This window comes from Pelecanus crispus, chromosome 4 (genome assembly GCF_030463565.1).
Source record: "Pelecanus crispus isolate bPelCri1 chromosome 4, bPelCri1.pri, whole genome shotgun sequence".
NCBI classification, from domain to species: Eukaryota; Metazoa; Chordata; class Aves; order Pelecaniformes; family Pelecanidae; genus Pelecanus; species Pelecanus crispus.
The window spans coordinates 40,069,038-40,089,962 of record NC_134646.1 but is presented as its reverse complement, the minus strand read 5'-3'; the positions used below and the strand labels follow the sequence as shown (position 1 = coordinate 40,089,962).

Sequence of the window (20,925 nt, the reverse complement as noted above, 5' to 3'; positions counted from 1 at the left end):
CTGGCTGTATTTGCCAAAAATTATATTATAGAAAAAAATCATGTCTCTTATGTTTGTACTTTTGGAAAAAAGGCAGTCAAAGCTTGATAGTTTGGAGGTAGTATTATTTTCTTAAACTTCTACATATTTTCCCTATGGCATTCTGTGGAGCAGTAGTCTATCCTTAACTTGTTAATTACCAGGTAAAGGAAAGATGTTCACTTCACTGCTTTTTAAATAAAACATAGCAAGTCAATACAAATATCTTGACTATTCTGTCATAACACGTAACTTCTGTTGGAGACGAAGGAAAGGGGAGATGGAGGAAGGTTTCCTTCTGGGCTGCAGGGGAAGGGGGTCCCTCGTGTTGGGATCTGGAGAGGGAAGCGGCAAGTTCTGGTCAGGGTCTCGGGGAGGGAGGCCAGGCTGCTGCCAAGGGGCAGGAGCTATGGGACCCCCGCTTCTTGCACCGTGGCTCTGGAGGACAACTGGCACCCATTGCTGCAGCTGTCATGTCCTTGCCCTCTCAGTGACGTCGTCTTTTTACCATTTTTCCCACCCACCTCCCTATACTTTTCCAGGCACTGCATGTCCGCTGCTGCCAAATTCCTCCTACACCAGCACATCTTGCCTGGGGGTAAGAAAAAGCTGCAGATGTACCGCCAGCCCTCCATGGTGAGCAATCAGAGTCGTCATAAAAAGGTTTTTGTATATATCTGTCCTTTCTGTTCTGTTCTTTTAAATAACACTTTTGGTTCTTATTCAATACTTACAGGAGAATAAGTGATTTGAGTCCATAAAATGTTAATGGAGAGATCCGATTTATCCTATTATTTTCAATTATCCTATAAATCACAGCAAAACATGTATCAGTTTTATAATGGTCTGCAGTCTTAAATTGAACAGATGATAAAAAGTAACATACTTTGAAATGGATTTCTTCAAATGTCCATTCAAGCTACTTAAAAAATTAACGCACTACTCCTTAGCAGGTCAAGGGTGTTCATTGAATTAATTTCCTTTCTGAAGAATTTAATTTAAAAAAAAATTAACTTAGAGAAAGTAATTACTTTCAACTTAGAAAATAGTGTTTTCTTGCAAGTTTTTAAAATTCTTTGATCAAGACACTTTGAATGGATTCCCTGTGAAAATAAAGCAGCACCACATAACAGTGTTCCATGGCAATCCAGCAGTTCCAAACACACAGAAAAATGTTAGGCATGTTATTATTTGCTTATTTTTAATAACTTTACTGAGTCAAAATAGTATTTCATTTTAATCTGTCTGAAAAGCAGTAATAAACCAAAATTTCAGGTTATGACAGTCATTTCGTCTGGGACATTTCAAGCACTATTTACAGGGAAAGACCTGCCCAAAAAATTCTCTTTCTACTTTTTGATAGTATCTGAGTTATTTCATGTATTAATTTGTAACAAACAATTACTAATAAACATTATTTAGTATGGTAAAAGTCATCAGTCATTGGAGCCATTAAAGCCCAAGAACTAATTTTGGCTCTCACCAAAGTCAATTGGATTTTTACCTCACACAGTGTAACAGGAGCTCCTTAATTATTATTTCATATGAAGTACTACTATGCACAAAAATGAAAGGAATGCAAATATTCCTTTCTCTTTCTTTAATTATTCATTGAGAAAATAAACATACAAATAAGAAAACAACATACAGCCATTCAAGTTTGTGGAGGTCTTCAAAGACACCAGGCTTCAAAGTGGTTAACTTGTTGTTACTCAGGTATCTTAAACAAGACCAACAAAAGATAAACAAATGGAATGATTAATTAGCATCAGATGCATGAAAATGAGTTTTAAGATTTTTCCTTCATGTCAGAATACTGTTAAAATGTTTTCATAATTATAATTTTTGATTATGGTAATTTTCATGTCCTCCTTTGAGAACAAGGCGGGACTCTCTGTAGTGTGAACTTCTGGAACAGTTATGTAGAATATTTTGTCTTATCTGTAAGAAAACACAGCAAGGTAAATAAAACTGTGTCATATTTCAGGCCCTTTCCATTTTCCTGCTGTGGAGTGATTAATTCCATGAATGTTCCCAGGATCTCATTCAGTCTCAGCTAAGGTTGTTAGTCAAATGTAGATACCAAAATCATTGAAAAAGAAAGCCTTAGAAGTGTGTGTGTGTACTGTAAATGGTCTGGGAAGGTAATAACAACAGCTATAATAACAGATAATCAACCATACTCATGATGGAAAAAGAAGAGGTACAACATTTTAAAAAATTTTCCTCTTAAAAACACTGCATAAACAAAAAGCTGAACTGAACAACACAATTTATGTATCATCTCTCTCACTGAGCGTTTTCCTTAAAAGTTAGAAGCATCTTTCAAAAAGCTGCTGCAAAATAAAGAAAATAGTGTTCTTTTCATTACTGATACTGGTTACTTTGGTTTCCTTCTGTAAACCAAAATACAAAATTAAAGAGTTTTGATTGATTGCAAGCTCTTGCTTTTGTTTCATTCCTTCTTCATTCTTTCTGACTTTTTGCAGGTAACTACCATATTTGGGGAACGGGTGTGAAGTATGGAAGCCACTTGTATTTTCAAAGTCTTGTCCTATTGGATAAACTTGCACAGATAATTTTTAATCTATCTTTGCTTTCTCAATCCAATCATTGAATTAAAGATTTGGACCAGTTTGCAGCTTCCTAACATTGAATCAAATAAGAGTGAGACATCCGTAATGACTCTCAGAGCTCTTCCCATTGCTCTTTACTTCAGTATTCGAAAAGCAATACTTACAGTTTTGTCAAGTTGTATAAACCTTTGAAAGCATGTTCAGACACAGCTCTGATTTTATTATTCTGAAGATACCTAAGAAGATACAACAACAACTAATTCTCTAAGCGTGCAAAGTCAAAGCAAGCATAAATAACAAATTAATCTATGAACTAAGCTGAAGGCATGTGTGGTACTTGAAAAGAAGCTGTCAAACTTGTTACATGCTAAATTTGACAATACCCATTTCACAGCTATAGCTGCAAAGAATGCAAAGGTGTTTTAAAATAAACATCCCCCCTCCCAGCAGCATTACAAAATGCATTCAAAGGGACGCTTGGTTTGCCTGAGATGAACAACGAAGTGGTTGTACATGACCTCCTGTTTTAGGTCCTAACCTTGCTGTTCTCACCTGTGTGACCTGATCTGAATGTTTAGCCAGAACCCTGATACAAGCAACAAAATTTTGCATGGCAAATGTCAAATTAACGTGTGTTTTTGAATTTTCTGTTTATAGCATCAGAGAATTTTCAAAATTCTGCATTTTTAAGGTAATGTAATAAAAATGTAAAATGAATCTTACTAATTTTCTGTAAACTAAAGAATACTAAATTTTCCTTCTGTTTATTTACTTTGATGAAATAATAAATTCAAAGGTATTATCAACTGCAAACATTCAATCCTTTTAAAATTATTTCAAAGCATTATAGTGTTATTCACTGAGTAATATTTAAATATAAATCCTTTTAATTAAATTACAGTTAATAAAGCACCCAGGTGCATTCCTGTTAAAAAGCAATAAGAAATCCGACACTGGCTTTTACAAAATGGGTTTGTGTCAAACACTGCTCAGGAGCTTTCTGGAAATGTACAGTTATCGATCAGAAATGTGTGAAATTAATATTAGAAACAAATGGTTTGTACATATAGATATGGATGTATTTCTTTTAATGAAAACGTTATCTTTCAAGACTGTAAGGTAATAATGGCACTTAGCTTTGTGAACACAAGATGGTGCTGCAGTACAGCACAGTTTCCATAAAAGTTACACCTCAGTAAGTTTTCTAGGACTTTTAAGTGCCTTGAATTGGTGACATAGGAGCCCTGCTCTAGGCTTTTGCATTTAATTCTTAATTTCACTAATTCTACATAAAGCAAACTTGTTAAAGGCTGTGATCTTTGCACAACATATATGTTACACACCATAAAACATAACACAGTATTGTGTTGCCGTAACAATGTGACTAGTTAGGGCATTATCAAATTGGTACCAGACACAATTGGGAGTAAAACCAAGTGCCACGTCAGTGAGCTTCCCATGACAATGGGAAGTTTAAGTTTCCAAACTTTTGTTTTGCAGAATAAATGGATTAAGTTACTTTAATTTCTTTTGGCATATTACGGTTCATTATAATTGTAACTTCCTTCAGATGAAAGTTGAGGATTTTTCTGGTATAAAATACTCAATATAAAAAACTTAAATATGCAGAAATGATGGTTTTGCAGAGAGAGAGATGTCAAATCAAGCTATTTGAGGCAAACAGGTTAAGGGTAAGACAAAACAGAATTTTGAGTATAAACTGAGGGTTATCACTTAGATGTTAAGCTCTGTGTGTGTGTATGTGAGAGGGAGAGGATGAATATTTCAGACACTAAACAGATATTTTAAGTTAAAGCACTCCCTTACAGATTTTTAAGGTCTTGGTATTTCTTGAAAATGTCAGCAGAAAGCTTCTTTAGCAGATTCCTCTGAAGAGACCTGTAGGAATGAATGCACACAGTAAAACTACTCTCCCAGTAGTTCCCTTCCTACAGTGCTGCCACTTTTGTTATTCAATAAGAGCACCTTTCACACTGCCAAATAATAAAAGCAACATGAAATCATCTTAATATGCTACCTCTGTTTGTCTGAATATTTGTACCTATTTAAGCAGTAAGCCAAATACTTTATCACCAAAAAATATTCTTCTATGTCCCCAGAGCACCTGGCAAAATAATAGCTAAATCTGAGTTTAAAAGATTTGAGTATAAAATAAACCACAGTTTTATTTCAAGCCTCAAATGCATATAGAGCTTATTTCCAGTGCATGTGTCCCTATGCTCCCATCTCCACTGGGCACCCACTCAAGTGTCCTGACAAGAACAGAAATCATTCAGGGCATGGTTGGATTAGAAGAAAGTCCATCCTGAAAGCCAGCTGAACTGACGCTGCTTTTTCTAAAGCTAGAACTGAGCCATTATTTTTGAAGTCTTTGTTGACCCTGAGCTGACTGCCAGTTTAAATATATAATTGACATTCTGCATCAATCTTCATTATGAAGTACTGCGGTACTGTGTCGAACACAGACCCAACAAGGAGACCCTCAGCCACACGTGAGCACAAACTGGTACTGAACAGAAAGGTCTGGACCGCTGCTCTACCGGCAAGATCCTCGGGTAAGGACACGTGATGCTGCCCTCTGCTCACCACGCAGAAAACGGCCTTTCAAACAGTAATGTGCAAACTAAGAGCAATATCAACCATGCCCTCATCTCTTCAAAAAGTTTGGCTTACACATACGTATCTGTATGACGACCCAACCCAGGTTAAACCCTTTTAAATAACGGTGTATTCAGAGACATCAAATGAGAACTAAGAAGATTTGCTCAGGCAGGTAGTTCCACTGAGTTCAAGGTTATTGACTTCATTGGCAGGAATATAGACTAGGAATATTGGCAGGATCATAGAACAATAGAAAGGTCCTAAGCATTGTGTCTTAAAAAGAAAGATTTCTTTTGAAGGTTTCTTTAGGTTTCCTGAAACTGTTGCTAGCTCAAGTCACTGTTTCAAATATGAAATGATCACACAGAGTTTTTTAGTGCCTTTTCTCTCCTCTTATGCAGGGAAAACCTGTACTTAATACATTAAAGGTCTTGTCAACAGAGAGACACTACGCTTTCACAAGCACCAGCTGAGCCAACCAGTCGTAATTATAAGGCTATAGTTGTGAAAAGGTGGTAGGATTGATAGTCAAGCCTGAACAGAGCAAGAGACTACTTTTCTGCGCTACTTACATTATGGTTATGTTTGAAGAGACTGACGGGACAGCACGCAATTTGGCATCATCACAGAAGATCTCCAGCCCTTGGCAGTTACACTCTGCTGGCACAGCACCAGCCACTGCGTGGAAACAAGAACGTGGTTGTAGCACATTAGACGGGTGGTGTGGTGGGATGGGGAGGAAAGAAATATGGTGTAAAAGAACAGTGAGCATGAAGACAGACATACTAGGCTGTGTTAAACAGAAATTAAGGCACACATTTTTACGTAATTGATTTAGACCTGGGAAGACGCTAACAATAAAGGGACACAAAAAATTATGTTACCTCCTGACCTCTGTGAAAGAGCTTGTAAAAGCTCTTGAGCTTTAGGCTTGATATACAGGAATTTGGCATGGTATCAGTTTTTCAGATTTTTTTTGTGGCTTTTTTTAAAATTATTCAGTCCTTTTGTATTTACTAGAATGAGCACAATTCTGTCCAGGTGAAAATGGGATGAAAATGGGTCAGAAAGTCTTTGCTCCCTTCCCCCTTGCCCACCTCTGTGCTTTAAGTTAATGTTCACAGTAGACAGCAGAGTCAGAAAACCTGTACAAAGGGGCGAATGCTTGCAGAAGTGGAGAGGGTTTGCAAGAATCATTTTATGTATGAAGTGAATTTGGATGAATGTTGCCTTCATTTCACTCAGAAAGATGTGTTACATGGTCTTTCTAGCCGTATTAATATATTCAGATATATGTTTATATTGCCTTCCTAATTGGCATACGTCTGACACTTCTCTTACAAAAAATGAATCACTTGTAATGGAATTGAAATTAGCTTCAATGTGTTTGTTCATCTGAGACATTAATTCTGGTTCACTGTAAATTAAACTGCACTATATTTCTCTTTCTGATAAACATATTTGCTATGTATTTCCTTCTAGGAATCATCAGTAATAATCACACAAATAATATCTGTAATTACTTACAGCACTCAGGTGTCTTTGTCGGAAATGCATACAGAGATTTCAGTTTATTGTATTTGTCCTTTGTATGTTTATCAAATTGCAGAGACCATCCATTGTTGTCTTCTAATAAAAAAACACAAATGGAAGACACATTAGAACAGAAATTTAGTTGCATCAATTTTTTTGCCTCAATTTTTATCTCAACGTGATTTTTCCAGAACATTTCATAGACCATTAGGTGACCTTATCTTTATACAGCTGCTTAATCACGGGTATGTATGGAGATTATGAGCTGCACAGTAGGAACAGCTTATTGTACCTTCAACAACAACATTTTCTGCAACAGTTGCACCAAAAAAAGTATAATCTTTCACTTCAAACTTTTTGTTTGCATAGAAGTTTAAAACCAAGAGGCAACCATATTTTTCTACCTCCTTAAAACATGTGGGTTTGTCACTTTCTCCAGGAAAGCTCAAGTGGTTACTACAACTCCAACTACTTCTTTCAGAGAGCTGTCTCACACTATCACAGCCTATAATTTCTTTCCTGAAAATCTAGATGAAGGCCAAATGAACACTGCTTTTCAAGAGAATGGGTGCTGTGGTGTAACATATTCAAGTCAGTATGTTTTAATTTAAGCTTATTATGCATCTTCTTAAACAAATCATTATTCCATGTTACCCGTTTGGTCACTCTGCATAGATGTGCCGGAACAGAGTGGATTATGGCCATAAAGGCAAAAATTTAAGAGCAGATCTTTCAGTTCCTTCACATAAACAGGGATTTCCAGACACAGCGGTGCTAGAAATAACTACAGACATGTTTCCTGGAAGTATGTTGTATATCTGACATCTGTAAATTAACTGATTGAGTAACCACTTCCAAAACAGGGCATGACTACACACCACAAAAAAAAAAAAAAAAAAAAAAAAAAAAAATTACCTTTAAAAACTGTGATCCAATTTTAGTTTTATTAATTTGAGTCTGACCCCTCTTCAGCTTTGACAACACCCACATCCTTTTAGTTTAAAGCATCTCATGTAATGAATACGCACCAGCAGCAGAAATGCTCCTTAGGATGGCACTCACTAGCTGGTGAGTCAAAGCATCAGTGATAATTGAAAGCATCACTTGTTAATGATACCTACTGTCAAACAACATTTATATGAGAACTCTGAGGATGGCTCTGCTTTGCTAGTCATTACAGTCTTAGTTTCACTTTTATGATATGCTAACAACAGTCTTCCCCCTGCCCCTTTCACACGGCAATAGTTTAGTTATACTTAAATACCATTCTTCATGGACATTTCTGTATAAACTTCCATATTCAAGGCAGCATTACTACTATATCTATTGGCTTCAAAATAGGCAATGAGAAATAAAATGTATTTACTTCTTTGCAAGTTTTCTCATTCTGAAATGGCATCTCCTTTTTCATGTCCCATTACAACTCAGCTGTTTTCTCAGCTAGGTGGGGGAACGACCTTGACAGCATCTCCTGAAGCCTGCCCACGGGGCGTCAGCAGATGGGGCTGCTCTGAGAGCTGTCTGCCTCTTCGCTGCCTAAGCTGAAAAGATGTACTATAGATGCTGATTAACAGATAATATGAAAGATTAAGTAACTTCAGGCAAACTGTCTTCTATCTAGTTACTTGTTTGTTATGCAAAAATTGAAATGATGAAAGTTTCAAAGAAACCCAAAATCCCTGTCTTCAGGAATTTCTCCCTTAAGAGAAAAGACAGACTTAAAAAGTACTTTCTTCATTCAAAAATTAATGTGAATTAGCTTATGCCCTGCAAGAATGCCAGCTTCCCACCCAGAGAAGGCATTTAAGCACATTTTACTAACTTCCTCGAGAACACCTTGTACGCTCTGAGCCATTAGCAGTTTTGCCAGATTAGATTATTAAGTTGATACTCAGAAGCAGCCTAATGCAGTTTGGACAAAATGAAAGGTGTTGGCAAACCTGCAGAAATATTGCTCCTGCTTGTTTTAAATGCTCAGCAAAAGTTCAGTTTTAGGACCAGCTCACAAAACTGCGACTTGGAATCCGTAATTGATGAAGTGACGAGAACAGATCCTTTGCCAAGCGGTGAGTACCTTATAAACCTACTGCCCTGTAGTTAGGGCTGTAATGAGGTTTCCCCCATCACTATTTCTGAATTTAACTGGAGCACATCCACTGACTTTCATTTGCAAGACTGGACCCGGCAAATGGGACTTGAAAAAAACAGCAGCAATACAATGTATGCAGAGGAGGTGAGATTAAAGAAGAAAGGAAACTTTCATCAAGGGTTTTTAAACAGAAATTTGTAAAGATGTATTAAAAATGAGATTATTCTTGGAATACAATCATACCAAATAAATATTTTGCAGTCAGTAATACAGTCTCAAAATATTTTTGGACTTTCTGATTCATAATTACATTCACAGAAAGTTTTGGACAACTACCCACTTATCTGCAGATTCTGAATATATAGTTAAAAGTCATAAATTCTAATCCTCCTGTAAGCCAATGAACATATAAAGTATAATTTTTCTGCATTTCCCTGCTTCTGACACCGAAGAGTGGATAGATGAGATTTTATTCCACCTTTTAATATTTTTAAAGTGCTTTGCCATGTGACAAAGCGTGTACAGAAGGTGACCATGACTGCAGTTCACATCTGCAGAGAAAAAGCATGAGCAGTGCCTCCTACACTAATGGAAATGAGGGAGCAGTTCACTACGAAGGGAAAGTTCACCAGCTTTTTGAAGGCAGTTGAGAGGCAGCTGTGTATTTTTGCATGGCCATAAAAGAAAAGGGGAAAAAAAAAAGCACAAAGAAGGGAGAAGATGGATTATTTTATACTGGAAGCATTCCAGTTGTCTGGAGTCTCTGGTCAGTTCATTTGAAATAACAGGCTTTTCTCATGGCATTGATTTTCCTGCCTTCTACTAGAAATACAAAGGCATATCTGAATATAACAAAACAAGTTATTCAAAGTTTTCTGACCTTCTGAAATGTTTGCTTTGGGCCAAATTTTGTGCCCAAGCCTGGGACAGTCTTTATTTTATACAAACTGTTTTGTCAAATCCCAGAAGAATGTATTGTGCAAATAACTATATTTAGTACAACCGTTCATTGAAGCACTCAATGCCAGAACTGTAAATCACTTTGTGATCGTTTAGAGTTTATATGGTAGGTTTGTGACCTGTTTGCCTCTGTCGAGATGAGGTTCTCTAAACACTTTAAAAAATGACTGGTAATAGTACTGGTCTCGAAATCCCAAATCTGTCATTTGGGGGAGTACAGCTTGGACGAGAAATTATTTTTTCCTGAGCCAGTTCTAAAATAGATTCTGTTGGCTGCACTTCTGTAAAAATGAGATCTGAGAAAACAAGGCATCAGCAAATCTTCCCCTACATGGGATAAGCGAAATAAGTAATTGTAAATGGGACTTATCTGACTACTGATTAATATACTGTTCCTTGCTAAAAGTTGTCAATTACCATTTCTGATGGGAAAGAGAATGAGAAAGAGTCTGTTAATCCTGACAAACTACAGATTTGAATAATCTGTTCAGTGACAGATCCAAGAAAATATCAGCTTTACTCAATTAAACATACATCTCTTATTTAGGTTAGAGCTTATGAAAAGGGAGTTATCTATATGAGTTTCCCCTTCTCTTGGCCATGTCTTCACGGGTTATTATGCAGAGAAATGCTATCAGTCAAATGCATAAGCACTCTAAAGAGACACTGTGCCACCCTTTGATTTCGCCTTTGCTGTTGGTGGTCATAACCCATGGACATATTTCTTTCTGCCAGTTGTTCAAATACACTTTCTCTTGCTGTAAGAAATTACTTCAGGCTTTTCACAGAGATATCTTTCAGTACAACAAGGAAAACCTGTATCCTCCAGACAAGAAGCAATTCCTTTTAAAATGTTTACAGATGAAGGAATATAATTACCCTTTTCCACAGTTTTGGGGCATACCGATACAGCCTAATAACTTACAGTAAGACCAAAACCACACTGAGATTTTACAAAGAGGAGTGCTGCAATGCCTGGAGCATTTGACTCTGGGACTGAATTTCACAGCCCCGGTTTAGATACCCAAGCGGAAAAAATGAAGAACCTATAAACTGGACACCTACCAGTCAAGGCAAAGGCAATTTATCCCACACCAAACTGTGTGTCACTGCACATCGACCACGTCCTGTACCTGTTGATTGCTTTAAATGTAGCTTGCCTATTTATATGTGTCAATGCAATCACAAAAAAACAGACAGGAATTAAATCAATTCAAATAAGGTTTACACTTCTTTGGGTGAGCTAGGTTACATGCTTACACAAGTTTAGTCTTCATTTTAAAACAACTTAATTAATCCAGTGCAACTTTTAAGAAAATAGGCAGGCTCAAATTTCCAAAAGATAAATGCCTTCTCAATATCGCAGCTTTATTCCTGTGAAACACTTGCATAGGGGAGTTTTCCAGCTTATATAACAATACTTTTAATCTAAATAGATTAATCCGATTTTCTATTCTGTTTTTCTCAAAATATTTACAATTTTTTAAATAGATGTGACAGAATAAATTAAAATAAGCTAATAGCATGAATACATTGATAGAAACGTGAGTTGCTTTAAAGTTCCCCTAGCAGTAAGCCATTACAGTGGAGACCAGAAGAGACAAAAGTCTAGTGAAATGTAGAAGTTCCTCTTAGTTATGAACAATATTTAAAGATCTCAATAACAAAATTGATTAAAAGCCTCCAGAACTCCAGCAAAGCTATTCAATTTGCTGATATTTGCACATCAGTGTAAACCTGGTTATTTCAGTGCCATATACTGTGGATGAATGGCAATGACAGTGAGAATAAAATTTGGCCATATACGAAAAATTTCCATATGAAGCTTGACAACCTGATCTTTTGTCAAGTATTTGCTACATTTTGAACATGCTGCTGACTTCCAAGTGTTTTCTTTTTGCTTCATAAATAGAAATTACAATCTAGGGCTCAAAAGTGAATGTTTTCTCATACATTTAAATCTCACATTTTAAGTATGATGGAAAAAAATGCCATGCCAAGAAAAGATGAGACCAACCATAACATTATTCGTTATTAGTATTAATTTGAAATATAAATTCATTAAGCTCTTCTGCAATGTGCTGAGGCGAAAATGGGAAACTCAGACCCTCTGAAATGTCTCATCCCTTATGAGCAAACCTGTAGTATTAAAACATATATCTTTTGTATAGGTGTTTTGAAACATCTCATAGAAATTTAGATTTCTGCTACGGAAATCTAGAAGATGATTTAATGAAACTACAGAACTGCAACAATTCTCTGTAAGTTTATAGACCTTCGAAGAAACACTTATGAAACCAGCATGACATCTATATAGATTGTTATTACTTTCATCCTGTTGAATTTTATAGGCCCTTTTAAAAAAGAGGTAGTATGTTATAACTTATTAAATAAGGCAAGCCATTCTCCCGATGACTGTGTGGCACACAGTAACAGATGCGTCCTGTGCTTTTGGAAGTAAATAGGTGCAAGACTTCAAACAGCCGCTCCTTGCCCCAGTTCTTTCGGAAATCTCTGTCTCTGATTTCCAGCCTATGAGCTAGACAGAGCTTAATGAACACCTATAAGTGAACTTTACATCTGGGGAGCTGAATGCTGCCTTTTGTTTGGAGACCTCTTTGGCCTGGGAGGAACACAATGGTAAATGCATTTAGCCGGTGAAGAACTCCTCCAGAGAGTCAGAAACATCTTAAATTAAATCTGCATGCCTGTTCTTGCTTCACTGGACTGGAAAAATGTGGCTATGACACTGTGATTAAAAAACAAATGCAGACACACTACAACCATTGCTTAACTGCCAAAAAAACAGTTTTGCAGAACTATCAGCAAAATTGTCCAGAAGCCAAATTGCTAAACACTGAGGAAACTTGTGCTCTCAAAATAGCTCAGGCTACTTTGTTCCATTAACTACTACATAATTAAAGACCCTGCTTGTGAAAAAAGATAAAATGAAACACCCTAGTGCGGTGTTCTTTCCTTTCCCCTTTTATTATTGCTAGTAAGTAGAGTGGTAGTCAAATACGTAATAGTAGTCAATTTTTTTAATGCCCCGTTCACAGTGCAACAATCCAGTCTACAGAGATGCAAGTGATTAGGCCCAATGCACATGATTTTTAATTTTGAAATGAATAAGAATTCTGAAGTGTTGGCATTCTTAACAATCTTTATGCTAAAAGAGTTTTTATTCTAAATACAACTTATACCTGTGTTACTTGCACATAACATTTCCTCTAGAGACTGACTGGTAATAAATGAAGAACATATTTCAACAACCAGTTCTGAGATGGAGCATAAAAACTATTCAGTAGTGTGAAATGACAGTAACCCTAATTTTAAACAAAGCATGAACCATATCTACTCAATTCCCAATTAAGTTTAGGAAAAGAAAAATTAAGGTATTTATTTATGAGATAGATAGTTATATATTACAGACTGCATGGGAAGATACTGCATTTTATATCTGCTCTTTCTGTGACAAGTTGCAGGAGATCACAACCTAGATTTCTTCATCTCTTCTAGAGAAAAAAAAAAAGAAAAAAAAAAAATCCCTGCTAGCACAGTGCTTCCAAACATTCTTACCCAGTACTGTTTAGGAAGGTTAGCACATGAATCACAAACATTGGTTTTTTTGAAACATCTGAGCTTTTCATTAGTTTCCTAATTTAGGTAAGTTATGATTCTTTGCTCACTGAAGACAGTGGGAGCCTTTCCATTGATTTTAGTGGAGTCAGACCAGGTCAGTTCTCAGCAGGCTCAGCCTTGCTTCATAAGACATGTTGTGGTCAAAAGCTCAGGTGGTGTGACTGAAGATTTTATATTGGTCTTATTGTTTGCATTTTAAATTAGAACAGAACATCATAAATCCAATAACTACATAGATTTTGACTGCATGTTTGGGTACTATCAAACCCTAATGGAAGTTAGGAAAAACTTTTAAATCTGAAAGCAGGACTATTTATAAAGAAATGAGTGCACCTGTATTTTACATCCAAGGGATTTTCAGAACCTGTAACTACAGGATGCTGAGACATAGTGCTAAATATATCAGAGACAAAGCAGTAGGGCTTAATCTTAGACTTCAAGACATATCATAAAATATGTTTTCAAACTGGCCAGGTAGGATGTAAAGTCCAGAGTTTCCCCTGAAAGGAGAAAATCTCAGTATCTTCCGAGATCTGATTATGCTGTTATGTTTCTCCATTTACAACTTTGTTCCAACTCAAATTCAAGAGCTGATGGGTGGTTTTGGAAGAAGAAACCTGAGGTAAGCTACACTGCAATTTACTGGGAGGCTTCTCCCCAAGAGTTGGCACCATATTAACATCACAGCTAATTTACAGTTACGATGAACAAACCATGCTGACTATCCAGCAGAAAGACTGGAATATTAGGGTCAATTGCAACAAAGATCTTAGAAGATCACACAGGAAAAACAACTATTCAGTCTCTCAGTGATTTAAAATTTAACTGTATTGAGAATTTTTGCAGCACTTTGTGATTAGCATGATACAACTACAAAATGATAAATGACCCAGTGCTGTATCTATAAGAGATAATTACACAGAAGTTGTTAGACTGATAACATTACACTTTTATCACTGCATGTAATAGCAGGAAAATTTTATTCAGAGAAAGCTGACCCTTATCTAGGACAAAAGTTTGCTCATTCAGCCCTCTAAGTAGATGGCATATCACAGAACTTTAAAAAAGAATATATAAAGTGCTTATGTGTAAGATTTAAAGTGTCAGTACTTAATTAGGGAGCAGATTAAGGATTTTTTTTTGTCTAAAGCTACTCAGAGAGTTGGTATTTTGGAAAAAAAAAAAAATCCCATAGATGATTACTGGCAATGTTACTTGTAAGTCTGTCCAAATTTGTAGAGTACATTTATGTTATAACTTTTCATATGTTTTTGCAATTTGTCACATCTGTTAGAATTTGTTCATCTAAACAAACATGCACTTTAAGATAATAAAAACACACATGGACTCAGTGAAAAGCTACATCACAAACACTGTTCTGTTATTTTTGTTTTGCATTAATCAACTGTTGTTAGTTTTAATTTTTTTTTGCTTATCATTAAGCTTCACTGTCAAAGCAGAGATTCCAATGCAACTGAGCTCATCGGTGATGTCAAGACTGGAGGCAGCTTGGGCTGCAGTGATCACGCGTTGGTGGAGTTCACGCTCCTGAGGGACATGGGAAAAGCGAGGAGTACAGTCAGGACCCTAAATTTCAGGAAAGCAAACTTCCAGCTCTTCAAGGAGTTAGTCAGAAGGACCCCCTGGGAGACTGTCCTCAGGGACAGGGGAACAGAACAGAGTTGGCAGATCTTTAAGGACACCTTCCACAGAGTGCAAGAGCTCTCAGTCCCCAAGTGTAAGAAATCAGGCAAGGAAGGGAAGAGACCAGCATGGCTGAGTCGAGACCTGCTGGTCAAACTAAAGAGTAAGAGGGAACTGCACAGGCAGTGGAAGCAGGGACAGGTGTCCTCGGGGGAATACAGGAAAACGGCCCGGTTATGTAGGGAGGAGGTCAGGAAGGCCAAGGCGAGGATGGAGCTGAATTTGGCAAGGGACATAAAGAATAACAAGAAGGACTTCTACAGGTATATCAACCAGAAAAGGAAGGTTAAAAAAAGCGTACCCCCCCGATGAACAAGAAAGGCAAACTTGTATCAACGGACGAGGAAAAGGCTGAGGTACTCAACTTCTTTGCCTCGGTCTTCACCGGCAACCTCTCTCCTCACCCCTCCTGAATTGATGAACCAAAAGATGGGGACCAGGGGGGTAAAGCCCCTCCCACAGTAAGGGAAGATCAGGTTCGAGACCACCTGAGGAACCTCAATGTACACAAGTCTATGGGACCTGACGAGATGCATCCCAGAGTCCTGAAGGAATTGGCTGATGTAGTTGCCAAGCCTCTCTCCATGATATTTGAAAAGTCATGGCAGTCAGGTGAAGTCCCTAGTGACTGGAAAAAGGGGAATGTTGTGCTTATTTTTAAAAAGGGAAGAAAGGAGGACCCTGGGAACTATTGACTTGTCAGCCTCACCTCTGTGCCTGGGAAGATCATGGAGCAGATCCTCCTAGAAGATATGCTCAAGCACATGGAGGACAGGGAGGTGATTTGAGACAGCCAGCATGGATTCACCAAGGGCAAGTCCTGCCTGAACAACCTAGTGGCTTATTATGAAGGAGTGACTGCATCAGTGAACAAGGGAAAAGCAATGGATGTCATCTACTTGGATTTCTGTAAAGCGTTCAACACAGTCCCCCACAACATCCTTCTCTCTAAATTGGACAGATATGGGTTTGATGGGTGGACTGTTCGATGGATAAGGAATTGGCTGGATGGTTGCATCCAGAGGGTCATGGTCAATGGCTCGATGTTCACATGGAGACTGGTGACAAGTGGGGTCCCTCAGGGGTCCATACTGGGACTGGTGCTATTTAACATCTTCATCAATGACATAGACAGTGGGATCAAGTGCACCCTCAGCAAGTTTGCAGGCAACACCAAGCTGAGTGGTGCGGTTGACACGCCAGAAGGATGAGATGTCATCCAGAGGAACCTGGACAAGCTGGAGAGGTGGGCCTGTGTGAACCTCATGAGGTTCAACAAGGCCAAGTGCAAGGTCCTGCACCTGGGATGGGGCAACCCCTGGCTGGTATCAATACAGGTTGAGGGATGAAGGGACTGAGAGCAGCCCTGCGGAGAAGGACTTGGGGGTGCTGGTGGGTGAAAAGCTGGACATGAGCCAACATTGTGTGCTTGCAGCCCAGAAAGCCAACCATATCCTGGGCTGCATCAAAAGCAGCGTGGCCAGCAGGTCGAGGGAGGTGATTCTACCCCTCTACTCTGCTCTGGTGAGACCTCATCTGGAGTGCTGTGTCCGGCTCTGGGGCCCTCAGCACAAGAAGGACATGGAGCTGTTGGAGCGGGTCCAGAAGAGGGCCACAAAAATGATCCAAGGGCTGGAGCACCTCTCCTGCAAGGCCAGGCTGAGAGAGTTGGGGTTGTTCAGCCTGGAGAAGAGAAGGCTGCGAGGAGACCTTATTGCGGCCTTTCAGTACTTAAAGGGGGCCTATAGGCAAGATGGGGACAATCTTTTTAGCAAGGCCTGTTGTGACAGGACAAAGAATAATGGATTTAAACTAAAGAAGAATAGATTTAGACTAGACATAAGAAAGATATTTTTTCCAATGAGGGTGGTGAAGCACTGGAACAGGTTGCCCAGAGAGGTGGTGCAGGCCCCATCCCTGGCAACATTCAAGGTCAGGTTGGCTGGGGCTGTGAGCAACCTGATCCAGTTAAAGCTGTCCCTGCTCACTGCAGGGGGGTTGGGCTAGATGAGCTCTGAAGGTCCCTTCCAACCCAAAGCATTCTATGATTCTATGATTCCAAAATGCTTCTTTCCATGAATATGTACTTGGGAATATGTACTTGGCATCTTTACTATGCCATTGGGCTTCAAAAGGCTTTGCCTAGAGATTGTTTGGAATACCTTAACAGTAATGTTGCAGCAGTAATGTCTTTGATGTAAGTAATACTCTTTACTTCTTTTAGGAACAATTTCCATGTCAACACTGCCATAGCATTAGGTAAGCAGAATTTGTGATTATGCCTAGTATTTATCCTTCCTGCTCAGGTTTAAAAAAAGCAATGAAGTAAACAAATGTTGTAACCTCCTATCTATAAACATTGAGTAGTTACAGAATCAAATTTTACAGCTGTAAATAAAGAGGAAAAGCTCATCCCTGGAAAATCAGGCTGAAACCATTACGTCTGAAATCAAAAGTAGTCTCAGTAGGACAAAACACTATCAAACATGCTCTGCTTTGCCAACTTGAGCTTTAATCAAGCTTGGGCACAGAAGAATACTGGAATTGCTATATTTTTTTTTTTTTTCCACACATTTCAGGTTTTGCTAATGTGTACAAAAATAAGTCCAAGTGAAACCTGTGATACAGGCTGAACTGTTTAACAATGCACTTGGTCTTTTTAAGAACTTGGTGCTTCAGAAAAGATAAGCACGGGGCAGAACAGCAGAGAAAAATTTACTGCCATATATTCCTGACAGATTTGCAGAGACACTGCCTTCTACTTGATGGACTATGTTTTCAGGTTCAAAAGGTAAGATTGTATTTTCTATGCACATTTAAGGTTATCTAATGATAGTTCAAAAAGAGCCTCCCATCACTTTGGGCATGATAAATTGCTAGCCTCCTCCTCTTATTGCAGTTTACTCATTGCCTCAAGCTCTTCCCCATCAGGATATCAGACCCAGTATTTTATTGGTTTTGGAAACCCAGCTAGGTGACAAAGGCATGTGAGTTTTCAAAGATGAGTGGCTTCACTCTACTGTGACATACCGGCTATGATTCACCCCTTTCCAGAAGTGGAAGAAACGCTGAAGTTGAGCTGACCAGCAGGATGTCCACACCCTGAGGTTAAGCACTAACAAAGCAGTCATAGACCTAGAGTCTGTTCCCAGCTCTGCCTATGATCCTAATTTCAGGTCATTTCACTTCTCTGGGCCTTGGTTTTATGTTTATTATTTGGACATGGAGAGCATGGTGGAAGCAAAAGAGGAAGCAGATTTGAAGAAGGCGCTATGAAGCCAGGCTTTACGTACCTGGGTTGGATGTGAATGGCAATTACAGCACATCTGAAAACACATCTCTCAGTGAGGATTCAGTTTAGTTTTGAATATTTATAATCATGTTTTGCTGTCACTGGTCATGCAGTGCATGAAACGACTAACATTGCAAATCATCTCAAAGATTACAACAATAAATATCTTTACAGGAATGAAGTGGAGAATGAGAGAATTCTACTTATTAAAAGATGAAAAGGACAGCATTGCTACAAGATACTTGGAGTGACTAGTTTCACAGAGGCTCATATCATTTGGTCTCTTTTGCACTGATGCCTTTTACTTTTTGTTTCAAGGGCATTTAAAGACTTTTACAAAGTAACTCTCTTGGAAGACCTACGTGTGCTTTTTACCCTAGTTGCTTCTCTGCTTGTTTCATTCACTGATGTTTTTCAAAAGTGCTGTTTCAGTAATTGCAGTTGCTGTTAATATTCAGCACACTTAGGGGCTTGTATTGAACAGTTGGACTTTGGATTTTCTTATGTTTAGAGTAACTGGTTTTTTTCAAGCAGCAGTATTATGGTTTTGAAAAGTGGGGGTTTTCTTTTTCCTTTTCTTCTTCATCAGTGTTGTCCTTTCCATCACAGAAAGAACTACTGTCCATGACAGATTTTTGCTTTGTGTTTCCTTGTAATACTGGTTTGTACATAAGATATATGCAAGTCTTCACTAACATTTTTCTGTAGTGCTGTATCATTACTGAAGAAATCCTTAGTAAAGCAGCTGCTTTACCTAGCTGTGTTTGATACACATGCATTAAAACAAACAAACAAACAAACAAGTATTTCTGAATTCCTTTGAGGGCCTACACTGATTTTTTCCCACACTTGCTGGTTGAATGTTGTAGACTGGCCACCTCAAACCTCTTATTCAAATTTATGCAAGATGAAAGTGTGCAAGAATTTAAAAGTTGAGCTACGTAATCAGAGTACCTTGTGGATAAGATTAAAATTTCCAATGGTACTGCATGAATCAATTACTACACTGGAATAATTTCATTTTGAATTGCTTTTCTGTAACCAGAAGCAATGACTTCAATGGAAAACTAGTTGTAAATTTAAAAAATGGGTAGAAAGAGCCAGATATAACTGCTGGCATAAAGCAGGCATACTAAAGTGGTCCTGGGAAACTGCAGCAAAAAGAAAATAGCTGGATAGTTTCTTTGTCTTGGGAGATAATCAATGAGGTTTCCTTTCTTGGATTTTAAGAAAGATGAGTGGTAACAAAACAGAGCTATCCCACAAAGATCCCCACACTTACTGCAGTGTAGGGACACTGCAGAAACACTCATCAGGACATTCCATTTTCTCAGGGAAGGAAGCAACTCTTCCTTTATTCGAACAACAAAGTTTGACTGCAACACCTGGTTTTGAGAAAAAATTACTGCTGAATATGACCTTAATGAGCTATACAAGGCATGCATTTCTAAATGAGAATATGGGGTCAAGATATGAGAAAACCACTATTAGCATAGGTTTCCCAGTAAGTCAATACAATGACTCCTCATCTTTTGTAATTTAGGCTTTCAGAAATTGAGGTTAACTAATTTTTGAATTACTATACCCAGAAGAGGATTCAATATCACAGCTGAATTGTCTTGCAGGTTACACTGTCTTGTATTTCCCATTATGAAACTGTATATCTTAATTGCCATTTGATTAAGCTGTACACTTTCAGCAAGTCCTTGGACAATAGACTTACTGGTACTATACAGAAATGCAACATGGATAAACCAGCTGTTTACAGTGCTTGGACTTCTTAAACATAAAAGGGCACCACCATCAGCAATTTCGGCCACTGCAGGGCAAGATAATTACAGAAGAATAGAACAACAGCCAATTTTGTTCAAGATTTCGATTACTGGCAACACAAAGTATGTTTATGGCATCAGCAAATGACATAAAACTAGAAAAAGCTGCATGTTCATTAGATAGGATTAGAAATAAAAGTGACTTTCATACGGAATAAGATGCTGAAATTTGATAGGTATAAGAATAAGATACTACACACAGGTACCAAAATCAGCTTCACAGATATGCAATGAGAACAACTATTTTCAAAACCTCACTGACTCTGCTGAGACTCTGCTCGTGAAAAGTACCTTTACCATATTTTGTTTGAAATGTCTTTCAGAAAATTTCTTTTGGTATACATAGCTTGGAAGTTTCACTTAATATTTTAATTCTCCCCCGACCTGAGCTCCGATGGCAGCGTGCCTGGCTGGGACAGGCAAACAGTTCACCTGCTTGGCTCCGGGGAGCTGGAGGCAACGTGTGAGGCAGGGCACCATGCATCTGGCTGCCCTCCGTGGCTACAGACAACCTACTAAGGAATAAGAAGTCTAGTTTCATCAGCAACTCTGGACAATAGCTCTGAAACTATCCAGCCTGTTAGTAAGCTGACAATACCAATAAATAAAATGTGCTAGGGCTGATTTTCTCTCAGTGTGGTCATAGCTCACAACCAA

At 38.2% G+C, this 20,925-nt stretch overlaps 1 protein-coding gene across 1 annotated transcript in view; it reads right to left on the bottom strand.

Moving 5' to 3' along the window:
- The window catches only part of RXFP1 (relaxin family peptide receptor 1), a 52,420-nt gene that overhangs the window by 11,284 nt on the left and 20,211 nt on the right, over positions 1-20,925 (bottom strand). The window contains exons 3-8 of the mRNA XM_075709492.1: positions 6,744-6,845; positions 5,789-5,894; positions 4,422-4,493; positions 2,759-2,830; positions 1,667-1,738; positions 753-824 (exon numbers count right to left, since the gene is read on the bottom strand). Coding sequence (XP_075565607.1) covers positions 753-824; positions 1,667-1,738; positions 2,759-2,830; positions 4,422-4,493; positions 5,789-5,894; positions 6,744-6,845 — 496 coding nt within the window. The remainder of the gene's footprint in view (positions 1-752; positions 825-1,666; positions 1,739-2,758; positions 2,831-4,421; positions 4,494-5,788; positions 5,895-6,743; positions 6,846-20,925) is intronic.